Genomic DNA, 16,668 nt, shown 5'->3' with positions numbered 1-16,668 from the left:
AGTTTACACCACCAAACTTGGAGAAAATACCTATAAAAATACTGTATTTCACTTGTCATCTCTTGCTAGTCTGTAAATAGTTTAAATTCATAGGTTAAATCTTCTAGGTTGTATTCCATATAAAAGAAGTATGAATTAGATACCTTTAATAAAGCTGTGGAAAGAGCACTTCTGGAGATACTGTTGTAAAGGAGATGTTTAGAAAATGTGCTGTATTTGGTCAGGGTTCCAGCCTGTAGCTGATTTCTAGATGCTAGTAGAGGAGCAGTGGTGGTAGGTGGTGGCTCCAGGTTAGTTTTGCCCTTTAGGCCTTCCTGTTATATTGTATGACAGCTGTAGCATCATTTGCATTTTTGAACGCCCCCAAAATTGATTTGGGGTAGTCAGTTTTTTTGTCTGACAGAAGATTAGGTGGGAGAGTTGAGCTTTTGGTTCATATCTCTTCCTTGCTGAAATATCACACAAAATACCATCTCTAACAGTGCCTCACACCACTGTCTTTTGGGCCCATCATGTTCCCTTTCTTCTCTGTACCTTGGGTCTCTGGAGAGTGCTTGCCAGGGTGTCTTCCAGGGATATGACCTACAAATGGAGAATGCCTGCTTTCTACTTCATGCCTGCGGGGTGTGATTCTGCTGCGTATGTGGCCCATGCAGGAATGGTTTGTTACAGCAATGGCTTAGTTGCTGCTTGGCATTTTCTTGACTGCTTGTCTAGATCTGGACCTGGGATTACTTCACAGACACTTTGGTGTTTTAATATGGTCAGGTAAATCTGTGCTTTCTCCTCTTTTTCCTAACACCTGTGGCAGAGCATATGAATGTCAATTCCATGAGCTTTGGGGTGACAGGAGCTGGAGAGATGCATCTAACAATATAAGATGTATACTGAATTCAGAGATTTGGAACATCTTCTGTCCAGGTGGAACATCTGATATAAATTCCTGAGCTCCCAGCTCCGAAATAGCTCAGCACCTTGGATAATAAATGGACAGTGCTTCATAACTTTTTTTTCAGTTTGGCAGGTGATGACACTTTGAAATTTCTTATCTCGTATTCCAAGTTTATTTCCAGATAAGTAGGGTGCTGGTGGGTGTTGTGTGTCTTTTTCAGTTAGCTGTTTGGAGCTGTTAAACTTGGTAAAATTAATTGATTGTATTGCACATTTGAACCAGGCTCTGCTACTTTCTAGAGAAACATCTCAACTATGTGAAATTTGGTTTTTTGAGACAGAATCTTTCTTTTCTTCTCAGTTGCAGTGTGCTCAGTACTTTGTCACGAGAGAGGCAGTAAAACTCTGATCAGTTTTTTTTCCCCAAATAGAGTATTTCTTCATTTTGCCAGAAGAGCCATTTTCTCAGCTAGTTGAAACCACCTAGAAGTGATTCATGCTTGATTTGAAGACAAAGGAAAGGGCAGCTGCTCACATGTCATTGATATGAGGGCAAGTGACCATATAAGTGATTTCACAGTTCTAGGCACAGAGATTATTTTGAAGTCACTTTTTATTTAAATGGGCTGTTGGTATCCTGGCAGTAAGGAAGCTTGTGACTTACCACTGATAATGTGCTCTGATTCTGATTACACAAAATGCTGTCTGGTTTTGTGGAATGCAGTCACCTTTTAAAAAAAAGGTATGCATGGCTTTTACAATGTGAAAGGAAAAACTGCTTTTACTAGACTGGAACACTTAGCAGTAATAACTTCATCCAATGGCACCAGTCTGGTTGCACATTAGTATGAGAAAGCCATTCTTTCAAACACAGCAAACAAAGTACTCTGCTACTATGTTCCTGCAGTGGATCAGTAACCATTTTTGTCTCAGAAATGGATAAAATACTTACTACCTGGATGGTTATACTGAGGGCTTCTCCAGCAGCAGATTGATACCTAGATGATAAGCAGGGGTAGGAGAATAGGAGGCTTTTCCCTGGTAAAATATCCAGAAGGAGTAAATGGAGGGTGTCTGAACTGTTTTAGTTGCTGAGATGACCATGTTATTAGAAACTACAAGACTCCTGTAAGAGACTGGAGAGGCTGAAGGGGAAAGCAAAATATTATGCAATCACAGCTTGACTCCTGCTTTGGTTTTTAACCTGTCTCACCTCTGTGTGATTAACATTATGTGTACAACATGAATAGAAACTCTGGCTTGTCTGAGCCTACCTAATGCCTGTAGGTAAATGGTTGGATGGACATTTTGCTAAGCAATTCTGAAATCTGTGTTCAGCTGCAGCACTGAAAATCAAGTAGTAGATGCCTGTTGGAACAGTGTTAAGGTTTCAATACAGTATGAAGGTAAAATACAGTTTAAATTCTTGGTGTAAAAATCTCTTTAGCTTCTTCAAATTTTTCTGCAAGTCCTCATTTTCAATTTACTGCCATTTAAATGTCTAGAAAAAGGCTTTTATAGTCATACGTGCGTCCCATTTACAATGAGATAACTTGTGTTTTTATAGGCGAATCCTGCACTCATTTCTTCTTGTTACATCTGATTGATGAATATACTATGGATCTACTTTTGTTACTGTTTGCTTCTCAGGATCAGATCTTTATGGAGAATGTTGGTGCTGTAAAGCAGCTTTGTAAACTAACAAACAATCTTGAAGTCAGAATAGAAGAACTGGAACAGTGGAATAGGAAACTGGCCAGGCTGAAACGGCTGAGCAGTTTAAAGTCAACAGTCAGTGAAGAGAGCAAAGTCAGGTATGTTTGGCTGGTTTTTTTTCTAATAGTTGTCACACAAATTGTTAAAGTGATCTCTGTGATAGAAGTGAAAACTGATTTTGCTTGACAGTAGAGTTCAGCTAATTTCCAGCATTTAAGTTGTGCAAAACACCCCAAATTTCTCATATTTTTTTTTACTCACTGACAAAATTAATATTTGAAATGGCTGTTAAATCTTTGTAATTGCTTCTGTTGCATAAAGCAAGGGTAGATTATGTCCAGTTACAGCTCTGGAACTTGGAAATTGCTTCTAAGGCAAATCTGCAGAGCTTCTTCTGCAAGAAGGAATCTTTAAAGAAATTGGGGCTTCAGCAGAAGTGATGAGCATTTCCTGTTTCTAAGCCATTTCCCCAAGTTTGCTTTGAAATCAAATGTAACATTAAAGAGCATTCACCTGAATGAGTTAACTGCAGATCTTTGTCCTTGAAAGTGAATCTGCTGACACTTCTGCCTTTCCCTTTGTAAATGTTAGAACTGAAAAGCAAGATGACATTAACACATTAAAAAATATCTTTTCATCACTAATTAGTTGCTGAAGCATTTGAATGTTAAAGAGATCTTGTCTCTTACAGCAGGTACAGTCGAGCTAATAGTCTTTTGCCATCAATAAAACCAGTCTCGCTAAAATCCAGGAAGGTGAGTGAAATTAAATCCTTGTCTGAGTCATTCATTGTGATTTGCTTTCACTTTCTCTTGCTTGTATAGTGGTATAGAAAGCCGATACCCCTTTTCACAGGGATTGTATGATTGAAGAAATACATACATTGACCTTTTTCAAGACAGTCTTCCTAGGCTGCCAAGTCCCATTCTTTAAGATGAACCAATGCTCATTTGCCTACCTTGCTTCTGCCAGTGACAAAGAGCAAGAGAATATAATAGGTCAAATATTCTTTGTACCATAATGACAGTCAAATGCTCCATCATTTAAGATCACCCTACTTGTTTGGAAAATGCCTTTCTTCTGTATTTTTACCAGTCTTGCTTTAACATGGTCTGAGCACATACTGAAAGCTGCTGAACTTTTAGTTCTGGCCACTTATTGGGTTCTTAATTTGATTTTGAAATACTCAAAAGTATGAAAAATGTCAGGAAGAAAGGACGAGGAGCTGTTACTTTTAGCTATCCTTTCGTCCTCTGTAATGTTTTTGTCCCCACACTATCAACAATGCACAGTGCACTTGCAATTTTAGGACCCTTTAATAACTGAATTTTTCCTCTGTAGATGCTGACGCCTATATAAGGGTGATCATGAAAGAAACAAGGGTGATGTATAGTCAGCCTAGTGTAGTATTTCTTAATCTACTAGTAGTGGCTTAGATATGTGCCACTTGAATTAACCAAACTTTTTTTTCCCCCTAGGTTTGTTTGTCCAAGACCAAAGAATCTTGCTCCATGAAGATTTTCCGAGTGACTGTAATAGCTTTGCTTGCTATTATGGCACTATGGTAACAATTAATTAACAACAATTTGACTTGTTTCTCGCTTCTCTTTTCTACTTACCTGAAAGAATATAGCACTTTTTCCCCTTCTTTTCCTTTCCTACTCGAAGAACACAATGTGTTAAAATTAACAATGAATATCCTGGTAATATTGTAAAGTTGAAACCATTGTATAAAAGTGAGGTACTCAGGTGATGGACACGCAGCTGATCTCTCTCCATGTCACAATATATGGTGCAACTTGACTGTACCTCAGTGGCTTGTGCTACACGTGCAAAACTGGACTCTGCATGTTTTATCCAATCATTCTGTGCCTAAGAACAATTTCTGATGTACAGAGTGATTCTGTTGTGTGAAATGAAGTTGAACTCGTTCCCATTGTGGTGGGCAAGTATGTGACTGAAAGTTTAGCTTGTGACATTGGACTTGTGGAAAGGAAAGTATGCTCTGGACTTCTGAGACTACCATTTTCGGTTTCCAGGCCAAAAACCTGTGGCTTGCAATCTCTTTGTGAACTGAGTACTTTGAAGTGGTGTTGTGATAGTATTTAGGTTTGAAACTGGCCATATTTTGTGTTGAATACAAGTATATGAACACAATATTGTATACGGGTATCTCATCTAAACCCCATTATATTCAGCTGAAATTTTTCCTGCTAAAGGGAAAGTGATGAGATAGTTAACACTTGCATGACTACATTTGGACATGGTGCTGTCAAGGTATTATTCATATTGTGTTGTATAAAAGATGGATGTAAATCTATGGAATAATTCTCTTTCTACAGTGCTTTGACAATATGGAGCCTGTATTTACTTAGCATTCATGACAGACGTTTTGAAAAACATCCAGTGAACAGGCAAGTAAATTACCATTAGTGAATTCAAATGAGTAGAATTAGTAATAGATTGTGGATCAATTTGTTATGGTCCTCAACTCTAATGTTCATTTCTTAATGAATTGTTTTTCTTCATCAGCAGCAACTCAAGTTCTGTTCCAGTCTCTCCCTCTACCACAACAGCAGGTACTGTGTCTCTGCTGGTCTGCATATACATAATGGGCTATTATAAAATCCTGTACACAGCATTTGTGAGAATTAAGGTTTTGTGTTTGTTTGTTTGTTTGTTTTGTTTGTTTTTTGTTGTTGTTGTTGTTTGCTTTAGCATTGCAAAGGGAAAGCACAATTTCTCAGAGTACACAGCCCATTAGCAGGATCCCTGAAGTGAATTTCTGTGACATTTTGCCTTGTGACAAGGTCTATTGTTGTCCAATTCATCAACCAAAAGTCAAATCTCTAAGTTATGAAAAAAACAATGCAAAGGAAAAAGGTAAGTTGAAAAATTAGTTATTTATGATTTGAGCAGAGACTGTATGGGGGAAGGGGCAAGAATATTTAAAGGTAGTTAGCTTTCTACAAAAGAGCTTAGTCCAGAGGATTTAAAAAATCTTGATATAACTAATCATCACTACAGTCAATATGTTTTTGAAAAATCTGGCCTGGTTACCCTTAAGAATTTGAGGCCCTAAGATGTTTTTCAGGTGTCACTGTTCTTCCTGGCCATTCTTGGTAAATTATTTGATGTGAACTGGAAAGTCACCAATCCCTTTAATTAACCTTTGGCTACAGTTGGATGGGAGTTGATTTGGGGTAGTAGAGAATGAATTAACAGATGTAAAAAACCCCCCAGAAACGGAATCGTGTCACAATGTAATGATACTACATCTTTTCTATGGGCAGAGATAGAATTCCAACTGCCTGAAAACATAAAACTTACACTTCAAACTCTGATTGTTCAGGCAGGGGTTTTGGGTAGTATTATTTGTAGGCAGAGCTCTATAAAATAAAATACTTTAACTGGAATGAATTCTTTACTGATATTGTCTGCCAGATGTTATATGTGTAGTGTATGAGAGGGTGTGTTGTTTACAACTTTTGTAATATTTATAAGAAAGGATTAATGCATAAAGGTATGCATAAACTATGGGAATCTGTATTCCTCTTTCCCAGTCCTTAACATTGCCAGTGTCTGGAAGCAAGTGTTAGTATTACTAAACCAGCATTCATACTCTTCCTGTCTTGGCCTTGGAACAATTCTTGCACCAAAGTTGACAAAGTGGGGTTAAACTGGGGATGGATGCAGTTCAGCCTCTGAAGTACAAATATCTGCCCGGGCAGGCATTACCAATTGCTGTGGCACTCTCAGCATGACCTGTTTCAGTGGGACTCATCCACTGGTCATTCCTTACTCTGCAGACAAGCTGTATGCAAGTGGTCCTTGTGATTCTTGTGAATAGTGCTGCAATAAGCTCTGTGGCAGATATAGCTCACTACAGTGCTTTCAAGAGGTCATACCTGAGTAATTTGTGTTGCTCTGAAGCCTGAAAGAGTGTTGATTAATTAAAAAGACATTAATCTCATTTATAAGTGAGGGAACTGTAGATGGGTCAAAATGAAATATGAAAACCTTCTGTCCCCAGCTGGCTTCTTCTGATATTAGGTGGAAAGAGAAGATAAGAATAAACACAAAGCATTACCTTCTCAAGGTCTTATGCTCCAAATAGCATTAACTGTGGATTCAAGAGTGAAAAATCAGCACAGTACACAAGCTACTGAAAGATTTCTGTTCTGCATAAGTTTAATGAACCTGAATATATCCCCAGATGGACGGTAACAATGTCAATATGAAATCCAAACAGAAGGAAAACCAACAAGCTGTTTAATGTAGCTGTAACCAAGATAGATGAAAATGTTTTCAGAACAAAAAGCTAAGAGTTAAATATGGGGAATAATCAAGATAAAAAGTGGATACTTTAGAATCAGCTGATTAATCTGATTAATGGAAAGGTGGAACTGTTTGAAATTGCAATTGAATTAAATACTAATTTAGGAGTTAGTACAGGCCTTTTGCTGTTCCACAATGCAGTACCTGAATTCAGTGGGAGCAGACTACTATGGAGTGCATCCATTGGAGCTCCTAATCCTTTGCATCCCAGATTTGTTGATGAAAAGTCTGTTAGGAAAGTTCAAGCAGAAGCAAAAGCATTCATAAGCAAGAGAAAATTTATTAAACAACAACTCAGCACATCTTTATGTCGTCTAGCTTAATGTGGCCTTTTTCCCTCATACTTTCTTTTAATTGATTTCTCTGGAGGATTTAGGCTTTTGAACTTCCAGTGATTTCAGTGGAACTGAGGAATGTGAATACCCTTCAGCATTTGGGCCTTTTCTGCTCTCTGCTTCCATGCCATTAATGCTCATTGCTCTCCCCTTAATGTTAAGCGTCACCAATAACCAGGAGCTGTACTTGCTTCCTCCTACAGTGTTGTTTCTCCCCAGTGTCTCTCCCCTCACAATAAAAGTTTGGTGAGGGCTCCTGCTGGATTTTGGTCAGCCTCATGCATTCACATTTATTGCCTTCAGAGGGTAGTTAACAGATTCATGGTAAAGTACCACCACCATGAGAAATCATTAGCAGATTTTTCCCCACACTGCTTACAGAATATTACAACTCACTTGAATTAAAACCATAGAGTGTTTGAGGGGAAAAAAAAAAGGCTACCACATTTATTGGATGAGTTTTGCTTAATCTTATCTGAAGATGATTGTTTTCCTCATTATGTTCTTATCATGCTTGTAGTTCTGTATGTTATTGAATTGGATTGTCACACCCCACATGGGCCTTTAAGAAAACCCTCAGTGTTACTATATGTGAAAGAGTGGAATTTTATTTACAATTTATTGAAGGTTGCTGTGGTGCTTAATGGTAATTCTTGGTGTTCTCAATTGGCACCTTGTATTCCAAATTTAGAATGCAGCAGCTTAAAGGACAATGAAATGGTAATTTTATGATGAGTAAAAGCCCAAGTGAAAATAAATTTCTACACTGGTTACTGACTCCGTTTGAATAGTTGAAATCTTAGTGAAGTAAATCTGTCTTTATCCTGATTTTTGTACAAAATTCTGATACTGCTTAATACTTTCTTCCGTCATCTGCAAAAGAATCAGTTTTAAGTGTTCGGTAATTCCAAGTTTTTAATATATATTCCTGCCAGTGCTTGCATGGGCTGAACTATTTTGTCTACATAGAGCAAACTTTTACCTCTACTAGGGGATTTAGGTTTTCTACAGAATAGTTCTCTGTTAATGAAAATACAAAATTACAGTGTTAAATGCATTGCTAGCATATCTGGATTATTAAGAGAAATCAGGAGAAAATGAAGGTGTGACAATTAGTTTGTGAATTAAAGGGAGGAATGAGAGAATGAACAGGCTTTTGTTAGATCTGCCCCAAGATGACTGTACATGTACAAGTGATTGCATGTGTTCAGTGGCCATTTTTCTAGGTGTGTGGAACCGTATAAAGAAATGGAACAGCAGATGACTACTAAATGCTGCAATTACCACCAAAGCTGGCAGAACCTGCAGATCTGTATGATGAGCTAGTAAATAGAAAACGGATTCAAGGAATAGCTGGCAGCAGTATGAGAGGTTCATAAAAAATCACAAAACAGATTAAAATCCCAAAGAGGATTTTGTATTACATTGCTTCTGGGCCCTTGGATTCCAGTTGTTAATGTTGCTCCATGCTCTTGGTCACTTACTAGCATGAGAAAAAACTGGATTTTCTTATTTCCCAGTACTGAAATGAAATCCAAATCTGGAATGAATAAGAGAACAGTCAGGTCAATCCACCTGTCTTGTTTCAGTATCAGTTATAATGCATTTTCATCCTTCCTTCCTATCATGAAACTGTCATTTCTATTCTAAGCAGCCATTCTGAAATCAGAAAGATTCCTTTGGGAAACATGGGAATGGAGTATTTTGGTATTCTAGAAATGGTATTTGATGAAGCACATTAGTTTAGGCAAGATTGGCATTTCCCAGTGCCAGTTTCCTGGTAACACGTCTCTGAACAGATTCTTAGCTGGCAATTTTTGTAGAAGCACAAATTAATAGCATTAAATAGCATTAAACCATTTCCCATGGGCTCAAAGGGCCTTTTACCTTCCCCAAGTTGTACTGTATGATGATTATTCAAAAGACCTTTAAAGTTCACTTTTCTAGAGAAGTGCTGAGAAAATTAATAGAAACAATTAGAAAAAGAAGTCATCAGCTTATATTACCCAGCCTAGTTCATTGTTTGAAGTTGCAGAGGTGACGTCAGTGAACATGGTGATTGTGCTGTTAGAGCTGTGTATTAGCTTTTTTATTTGATTATGCATCCTCTCTCTGAAGCAATGGCTCAGTCCTCAGTATCTTAACATCTCACATTCAAAAATCCAAGTTGTTCTCCCAGCTTACATTTGCATGCAGATTGCATTCCTAATGCCATTTTCTCAGTAATAAGAAAGATGTGGCTTTATGATCAGATTTGTGCTGAAGTGCCTGTGTGCTTATTGACCTTCGCTTTGGCTCTCTGTTATAGAAATTGGTGATGTTCTCTGTGTGTGGTGAAGCCTTTTCTATTAGGCTATTTTTTGGAAATATTTTCAATATCCTGTAGATGTCAAAAGCTTGTTTCTTGTTATCTGCAAACTTACTTTTGCTGTGTATATCTTCTTCTGAATAGAGGTGGTTTATATTTTAAAGACTTGTCTTGTGGTTATGCCTGACTTTACTCAAGAGATAAATAAAAAAATATCTCCTGGGTTTGTATTCATACTTTGCTGTTACAGCTGAGCAAGACTAATCTGGGGATTGTTTGTGCATTCATCCTTTCACAGGAAAAAAAAGCGACATGTTACCCAAAAGACATCTGGTCAAAAAACCTAGTGGAAGACCTGATCTTGGAAATGACTGTAAGTCCTATATTTAAATGAGAAAAAAAAAAAAGTTAAAATGTTTACTTGTACAACTTTCAAGATCTACTTTTAGGCTTGGAATTCTGCTTCTGGAATTTAGAGAAGTTTCAGCTATAACTCATCATTATAGAGAATTAGCACTTGTGAGTCTAGTTCCTGTGAACCACAGGAAACCTGTGATTCACTGTAATTTTCAGTTTATTCTTACATCTTCATTAAATTTTTATAGATTCTGACTGCCCTCTCTACAGAGTTCTTAGGCTTGGCTTCAGATACAATAAAATGACAAGTGGCATTTTCCTTGACAGGGGCTAAAATCTAGTGCTTAAGTATGTGAGTGTGATATTTGTGTGCAGGAAACTCATGATGCAGTGTGAAGGAAGTGTTTTGGGGTTTGCCTCATCTCACCTAAGGGATTAAAATGTCAGCTGCTGAAAGGGTCCATCTCTGCCTTCAGATCTTGACACTGCCTGCTTCAGAGGAGATGAAATGAAGTTCCTTGACACAGGACATTTGGCTTGATTTCAGGTTCCCCTTTTAGAGACTGTGCACTGCTGTCAGAGCCAGTCTGGGCTGAAAATATTGATTCTTTTATGTAAAGACGAGTATCTGCTGACTACATATGTTATAACAGCATGCTCTGGCATTCATTCAGTATGAGCAGGATTATGCCTTGTGTCTTTTTGGTTTATGTGCATCCTCTGTTTTAAGGCTTGTTTTTTTAAATAAATATTTGATTAAAGAGTAGGCAGTATTTGGATGATAAAACACCTAGACTTAGACATCTAGACAATGCACTTAAAGCAGGTGAGAAATAGGTTCTGCTTGTTGCCTAGATGTGCCCCAGTGGGATGATCTGGGAAAAATCATTCCCCTTCTGATTTTTTTTTGCATGGGTACCCACACCCCAGACAAAATCCTCTGAGGCATCACTATGTTACATGTTGTAATGAGATGCTCTGTCACAGGAAAATGTTCTCCTGTGCTAGTTCTCTGAGATGAACATACTCAATTTCCCTCTGTCACTTGTAGATATTTGCAGGCTGAAATTTAAGTATATACTTCCACACAGAGATTTTATAATCAGAGAACAGGTCAGCCTATACTCATCAAGTTTCTTTGCAAAGCAGGGAATGGTTGCTGTAGACCAGAGGAACAGAAATGCAAAACCAGCATGCACAGCTTGATGTGAAGGGCTTGGGCCTGCCGAACCAAGTCCTCCTTGTGCTTTCTGCACCACAGAGTTGGTGAAGGGTCTGCAGGGGAAGCCATATGAGGACCAGCTGAGATGACTTGGTTTGTTCAGCCTAGAGAAGAGGAGACTGAGGGGAGACCTCCTGGTGACACACAGCTTCTTCCTGGGGGGAAGTGCAGGGGCAGGCACTGATCTCTTTGCTCTGGTGATCAGTGACAGGACCCGAGGGAACAGTATGAAGTTGTGTCAGGGGAGGTTTAGGCTGGGTATTAGGAAAAGGTTTTTCACCTCAAGGTTGGTCAGGCACTGGAACAGGCTCCCCAGATAAGTGGTCATGACACCAAGGCTGCCAGAATTCAGGAAGGATTTGGACACATGGTGTCCTGTGCAGGGCTAAGAGTTGGACGCCGTGATCTTGTCAGTCCCTTCCAGCTCAGGATTTTCTATAATGCTATGATTTCAAATCACCCAGCCCTTTCCCAAACCATTGTCAGCATCAGCTTAGTTCCACTCAAAGGGATTAAACCTGTTCAGCCCCTTGTGTTTAAGGGGCTGCCACAGTGCGTACAGAAATGGTCTGGTTTCAGAGTCTGAGATGCTGCAGGTTCTAACTGTGGATTGGATGACGTAGATGTATCCAGAAGAAAAAAGGCTTTCAGGATGCAGCTCAGTGAAGCTATTCCCAGGCCAGCTGTGAAAGCAGAACCTGTACTTCTGTGTTAGCACCCTAGTTCTTGCTGCCTAACTCTAACAGGGCTAATCTGCCCAAGGGAAAAACAGCGTTATCATGGCTATGCTCATCATCTATATGTAGAATATTACAAAACTCTTGCAAAACCAAAAGTTCTTGCAAGTTCAAGGCAACACTTTATGAAGGAATTATGTTTTCTTGCACAGAGAATTAGAAACAAGTTTTGTTGCATTCCATATTATTTGTCTCAACAAAGATAAGATTTTTCAAGTTAATGGTTACTTGAATGAGTATGGCTTCTAGTACATTAAAATGAATATTGACACATTTGTGTTCTACTTAGGCTGCCATCAAAGCAGCCTTCAATGTCTGCCCAAAAGAAAATGGTACAGTGTTAGGTTCCCAGGATATTTGTCCTTGCAAACTAAACAAGGATCTTATCTCCAATGGCAGAATGAAGGTAATCAACCAGAGACTTTTAACTGAGTGCTAATTTAGACCTGCAGCAAGTCTTGTAGTGTCAATCAAGAGAGTAGACTAACTGCAGTTTTGTTATGCTCTTATCTAAGGTTTCTGAAATAATCAGGAATAAACCATTGTTCTTAATACTTTTAGGGATTGATGCAACAGTCAGTTCCATACAGATTTTGGAAACTCAGCAAAGCATTGACAATCGCTATTGTAGAAAAAATCTGCACTGCAGGTAGGTGAATTTTTTTATTATGCTGTGGTGGAATAAAACACCATTAATGTGGCCTGGCTGCCTGGCTGGCTCCTGCTCACAGTTGTTTCCTCTAGCATGCAGGAGCCTTTGATACCTTTTTATGTTTCTTTCTGTTTAAATTTAAATGCAGTTTTCATGTTTTGGCAAAGATACTGTCTATCTCAAATCCTATGTGTATTAATGCAACCTTTTTCAGCTCTGGAAATTTCAGCTATGTTATTCCTATTAACAAATACACACCCATGGATGTAGAAATCTCACTGGAAATAAAGTAAGTACAATTAAAAGGAATACATGCAAAAGACTGCAGTGGTTCATTATTTGATAGAAATTCTTGCCTGATGTCTATTGTTACACAAATGTGTCCTGTTCAGAGGAGTGGGAAAGATCTATGCACAATTAAATTCTTAATGCAGACCTTTGGGTAGATTCCTTGCTCTAGCATAGGCCCAATACCATTCTCAACTCAAGGAAAATTTCACCCAATGTTGCAGATATTGAAATCCAGAAGCTTCTATCCTAGGAATCATTTGAGCAGACATGTATGTGTATATTGGCAGGATTGTGGCCTCTGGCCCGGGGATCAGCTTTTTTTTGTTGTTGTAGAGAAATATTATTAGGAACATAACATGAGTAACTCCAGAGAGTACCTTCTTTGAGCCTGTTGTGCCAAGCCCTGTAAAAGGGGGATTCTTGTGAAGGAGCTTCTGGTACCACATAAAATTGTGACTTAGGGCAGGGAAAAGCAGCAGACTTATTCCTCTCAGCAGGTATTTTCTCCTCAAAAGCCTACCTCTATGTTCTCCCAGAGGGAACAAGTCCTTTCTTTTGGAGTTTTATTCTGAGAAAGGCCAGTGATAGCCAGAACAGCTGCCAAACTATCTGCTTGATGACACTTTATGGCTCCTGTCTCTGCAAGAAAGGACTCGTCCAGTCTTTTGATCTTCAATGTTATCCCTGTAAACATCTGCCTTTTTCAGATAAGATGACATGTAACAGTACTCCTGAAGTACTGTTTGTACTTCACTGAACACTCCTGAAGTGTCTGCTTGTTTTCTACAGCCACTGAAAATTTATCTTTTAAATGTATGCCATTATAATCCAATAGTACAGCCCTCCCATGTAGGGATCAATACATCACACTCAGAGTTTCACTGAGTATGAATTTATTTTGAATATTGGTTTGTGGTTTGGGGGTAACTGATTTTATTTTTAATAAAGTAATTTATCCTTATTTTTCTCTGTTTCTTGAAGCACCACAGAACCATTAATTATATTTCTCTGCAAAGTCACATTTGGAAATTATTGCTCCCATTATTCTTCAAGCCAAAACAGTAGGAAGGATTTCCAAGAAACCACACAGGTAAGACTTTTGCAGCAATACTCTGGCTTGTGGGGATCATTTTTATAAAACTAATGGCTGCAAAATTGTGACTTTTGTTAAAGTACTAAAAATCCAGTGGTACTTTGACTCTGTCAGTCATGGCTGACTTTGGCATGACCATAATGCGATGCAATAACTTTTTTGGAGTCAGTTTTCTGCTGACTTTTACAAAAATCTATCCAGTGATTCTCTGCAAGGACAGTTTTAATTCTGCTTCAGCCTAAGTCACCACTCTAACTCATTATAACTCCAGAGATTCTTTAAAAATGGGAATAACTTATCACTCAGAGCTTTAGGAGACAGAGTCCTCCAAACTCTCATCTGCTTTATGGTTTTCATTATTATCTTATGGGTAATGAATTCCAGTTTTAAAGTCTTGAATTTGCTGATAACAATGGTAGTATTCCCCTTTATTTCTGTGTGAACAGGAGTTTACCAATAAATCCCTCTAGGGAAAATTCTTAATTTTAAAAGCAAAAGTTGTTTACTTATCATTCTCTGGATTGCCTCGATGGGGATAAAACTGTTAAAACATGTTAGTTTTTCCCAATAAAAAAAATATTTAGTGACCAGGTCTTGCAAATCTTTAAGCATCTCCAGTAAATTGATGAAGGCTTTAAACTCTCATCGAGTTCCCTGGACATACAAGACTCCTTAAGGCCCCCATTTGTCAATGTTTGTTTGGAAACGCTTATTCTGACTAAAATGGTAGGAAAGGCAGAAGCAATGATAATAGCATTTCTGAACACATTGTAGGAGAAACATCCCTGAATTTGGAAGTAATTTCAGAGTCGTCTTTAGGATTCTGATCTATGCTCCCATACATAACATGTTTTTAATTGATTTTAATTTTTTTTTTGTGCTTAGTCAAATTAGAGCACTTGAGATACCTCCAGCCTTAAGCTGCCTTTTTGCTCAACTTTTCAAATGTCTTTGCAAAAAGTTGCAGGCTTCTCTCTAACTGTGGCAAAGTCATCCGAAAGCCCAGATTTTCTAAGTTTTGACCTGTCTGCTGTAATTTCAACAGAATTGGAATTAAGTCAGACATAGCGAGTATTGCAATGCAGAAATGTCCTTGAAGCTTACTGACAAAACTGGTCAAAGAGATTTCGTGTGTCAACCTGAAATCCACATCAAAAGACTAAAGCTAACTACCCTCCAGCAGCAGTGAGCATTCAGATTTGATGTGACTCAGAATAGAAATGCTGCCTAGTTGAAGAGGTTTCTTTCAAGAGGATTTTTCTAGGGATTGGAAGGCTTATTCCCTACCAAAAGGCAGAGCAGCAATCATTTGGACTCAGCAGTCCCACATAAGTTTTGTCACGTGAACATATCATCTCCAGCAGAGAGGATGTGTCAGAAAGTGAAGTGAGGAGAAAAAGATGAAGAAGTTGAGACACTAGAAATAAAAGTTACCATGGATCATTGGGTAAAAGAGAGGTGAGGATTGAATTTTGTTTTATTCATTGTAGCATAAACATTTCAGGTACAAAATATATTGTTTCACTTGTACATGGCAGTACACTGTAATAAAAATTAGCATGAAACCTTGCAGGTATCTGTTTTTGAAATACTGAGTGAAGACACTACCCACATCTTCAGAATGTAAAGAGGAAATTTTCTGTCTTCTGAGCACTGCTAAAGTTGCTGGCCCAAAATCAGCAGAGCTGCCATTTGCTACTATTACAACTTAAAGCTCTCAGACCAGCTGGCACATCAGGAACAATCCCTATTTATTGTGGGATTTGCTCAGAAAACAAGTGAGGGAATCCAGTTATTCAGAGCCAGCTGAGTGTCACTGGGAGTCAGATGCCTGCAGTTCCCATGTGGAGCTGATCAGAGTAAACCGACATTCACAGGGTTCAGTCAGCACTTGGTCTTTAAATACTTTGACTACAGCTATCAAGGCTTGGTATTGTAATTACTTTGCACTGCATTTGTCAATTAAATATTTCCAGAGCTTATCCTTCTCTCCAATTCCCCATGAAATAGGGTTATCTAATGTCTCCCATTTATCACCTAGGGACGCCAGCATGTTTGGGCTCTCCCTGTAGCTAAGCTGTATGACAGCGCATATTCTTTCCGTGTAGCTGTGCCGGTAAGCCTTTTCAAACAACAGCATAGCAAAAGACAAATAGCATCTGAAATGACAGAAGTTCCTATATGAATCTCTTTGTTTTTCTTTTGCAGGGTTTTGCTAGCTGCTTGACAGACCCTTATTTTGCTGGAATGTTTTTTACTGATTACTACTTCTACTTTTATCGGCAGTGTAACTAAAATGTTGCCAAACATTCTGTTCTTTGGGGAAAAGATGAAGAAACATGTGATATGAAAAAGAGACTTGCAAATGACCCTGGATATTTTTTAAGCCTCTTACTGAGTTGTGTGGGACTTTCTTGGTTTTTTTTCAATTTTAGATTAAAAAAAAAAGTAGAAAAATAAAGTGTTTGACAACAACCATAGCTCTGCATTTCCAGAAGTTGTTTCTAAAGAGACAAGAGGTAATGGAGTATATGATGATATTGTGGGTGGAGTGGGAGCTTCAAAGTTTATTAGAGAAGCCCTCCCATTGAGTCACAAGGTGCAGAATGACCTCTGACTTTCTAAACTCAGAGAGGAGTGTAGGTGCAGTTCGATCCAATCTTAGCCCCAGACTTGGTCAACGGTTTAAGTCAAAGGAATTGTACACATGTGATTGAACCTCTGTACA

The 16,668-nt window shown here is 38.4% G+C and overlaps 1 protein-coding gene across 7 annotated transcripts in view; it reads left to right on the top strand.

Moving 5' to 3' along the window:
* The window catches only part of MYRFL (myelin regulatory factor like), a 42,702-nt gene extending 26,283 nt beyond the window's left edge, over positions 1-16,419 (top strand). For 2 of the 7 annotated variants that reach the window (XM_048300604.1, XM_048300602.1), the window contains 12 exons: positions 2,542-2,705; positions 3,299-3,362; positions 4,086-4,171; positions 4,950-5,021; positions 5,140-5,186; positions 5,326-5,490; positions 9,887-9,961; positions 12,466-12,553; positions 12,771-12,845; positions 13,829-13,937; positions 15,982-16,056; positions 16,149-16,419. In XM_048300604.1, the coding sequence (XP_048156561.1) occupies positions 2,542-2,705; positions 3,299-3,362; positions 4,086-4,171; positions 4,950-5,021; positions 5,140-5,186; positions 5,326-5,490; positions 9,887-9,961; positions 12,466-12,553; positions 12,771-12,845; positions 13,829-13,937; positions 15,982-16,056; positions 16,149-16,235 (1,107 nt within the window). In that variant the 3' untranslated portion in view covers positions 16,236-16,419. Of the gene's footprint in view, positions 1-2,541; positions 2,706-3,298; positions 3,363-4,085; positions 4,172-4,949; positions 5,022-5,139; positions 5,187-5,325; positions 5,491-9,886; positions 9,962-12,465; positions 12,554-12,770; positions 12,846-13,828; positions 13,938-15,301; positions 16,057-16,148 lie in introns of all 7 variants that reach the window. The other 5 variants (XR_007203040.1, XM_048300603.1, XM_048300605.1 and 2 more) reach the window with 5 other exon arrangements.
* Positions 16,420-16,668: the final 249 nt, after the last annotated feature.

Source organism: Corvus hawaiiensis, chromosome 4 (genome assembly GCF_020740725.1).
Source record: "Corvus hawaiiensis isolate bCorHaw1 chromosome 4, bCorHaw1.pri.cur, whole genome shotgun sequence".
Taxonomy (NCBI): Eukaryota; Metazoa; Chordata; class Aves; order Passeriformes; family Corvidae; genus Corvus; species Corvus hawaiiensis.
This window is presented reverse-complemented; position numbering and strand designations above follow the sequence as displayed.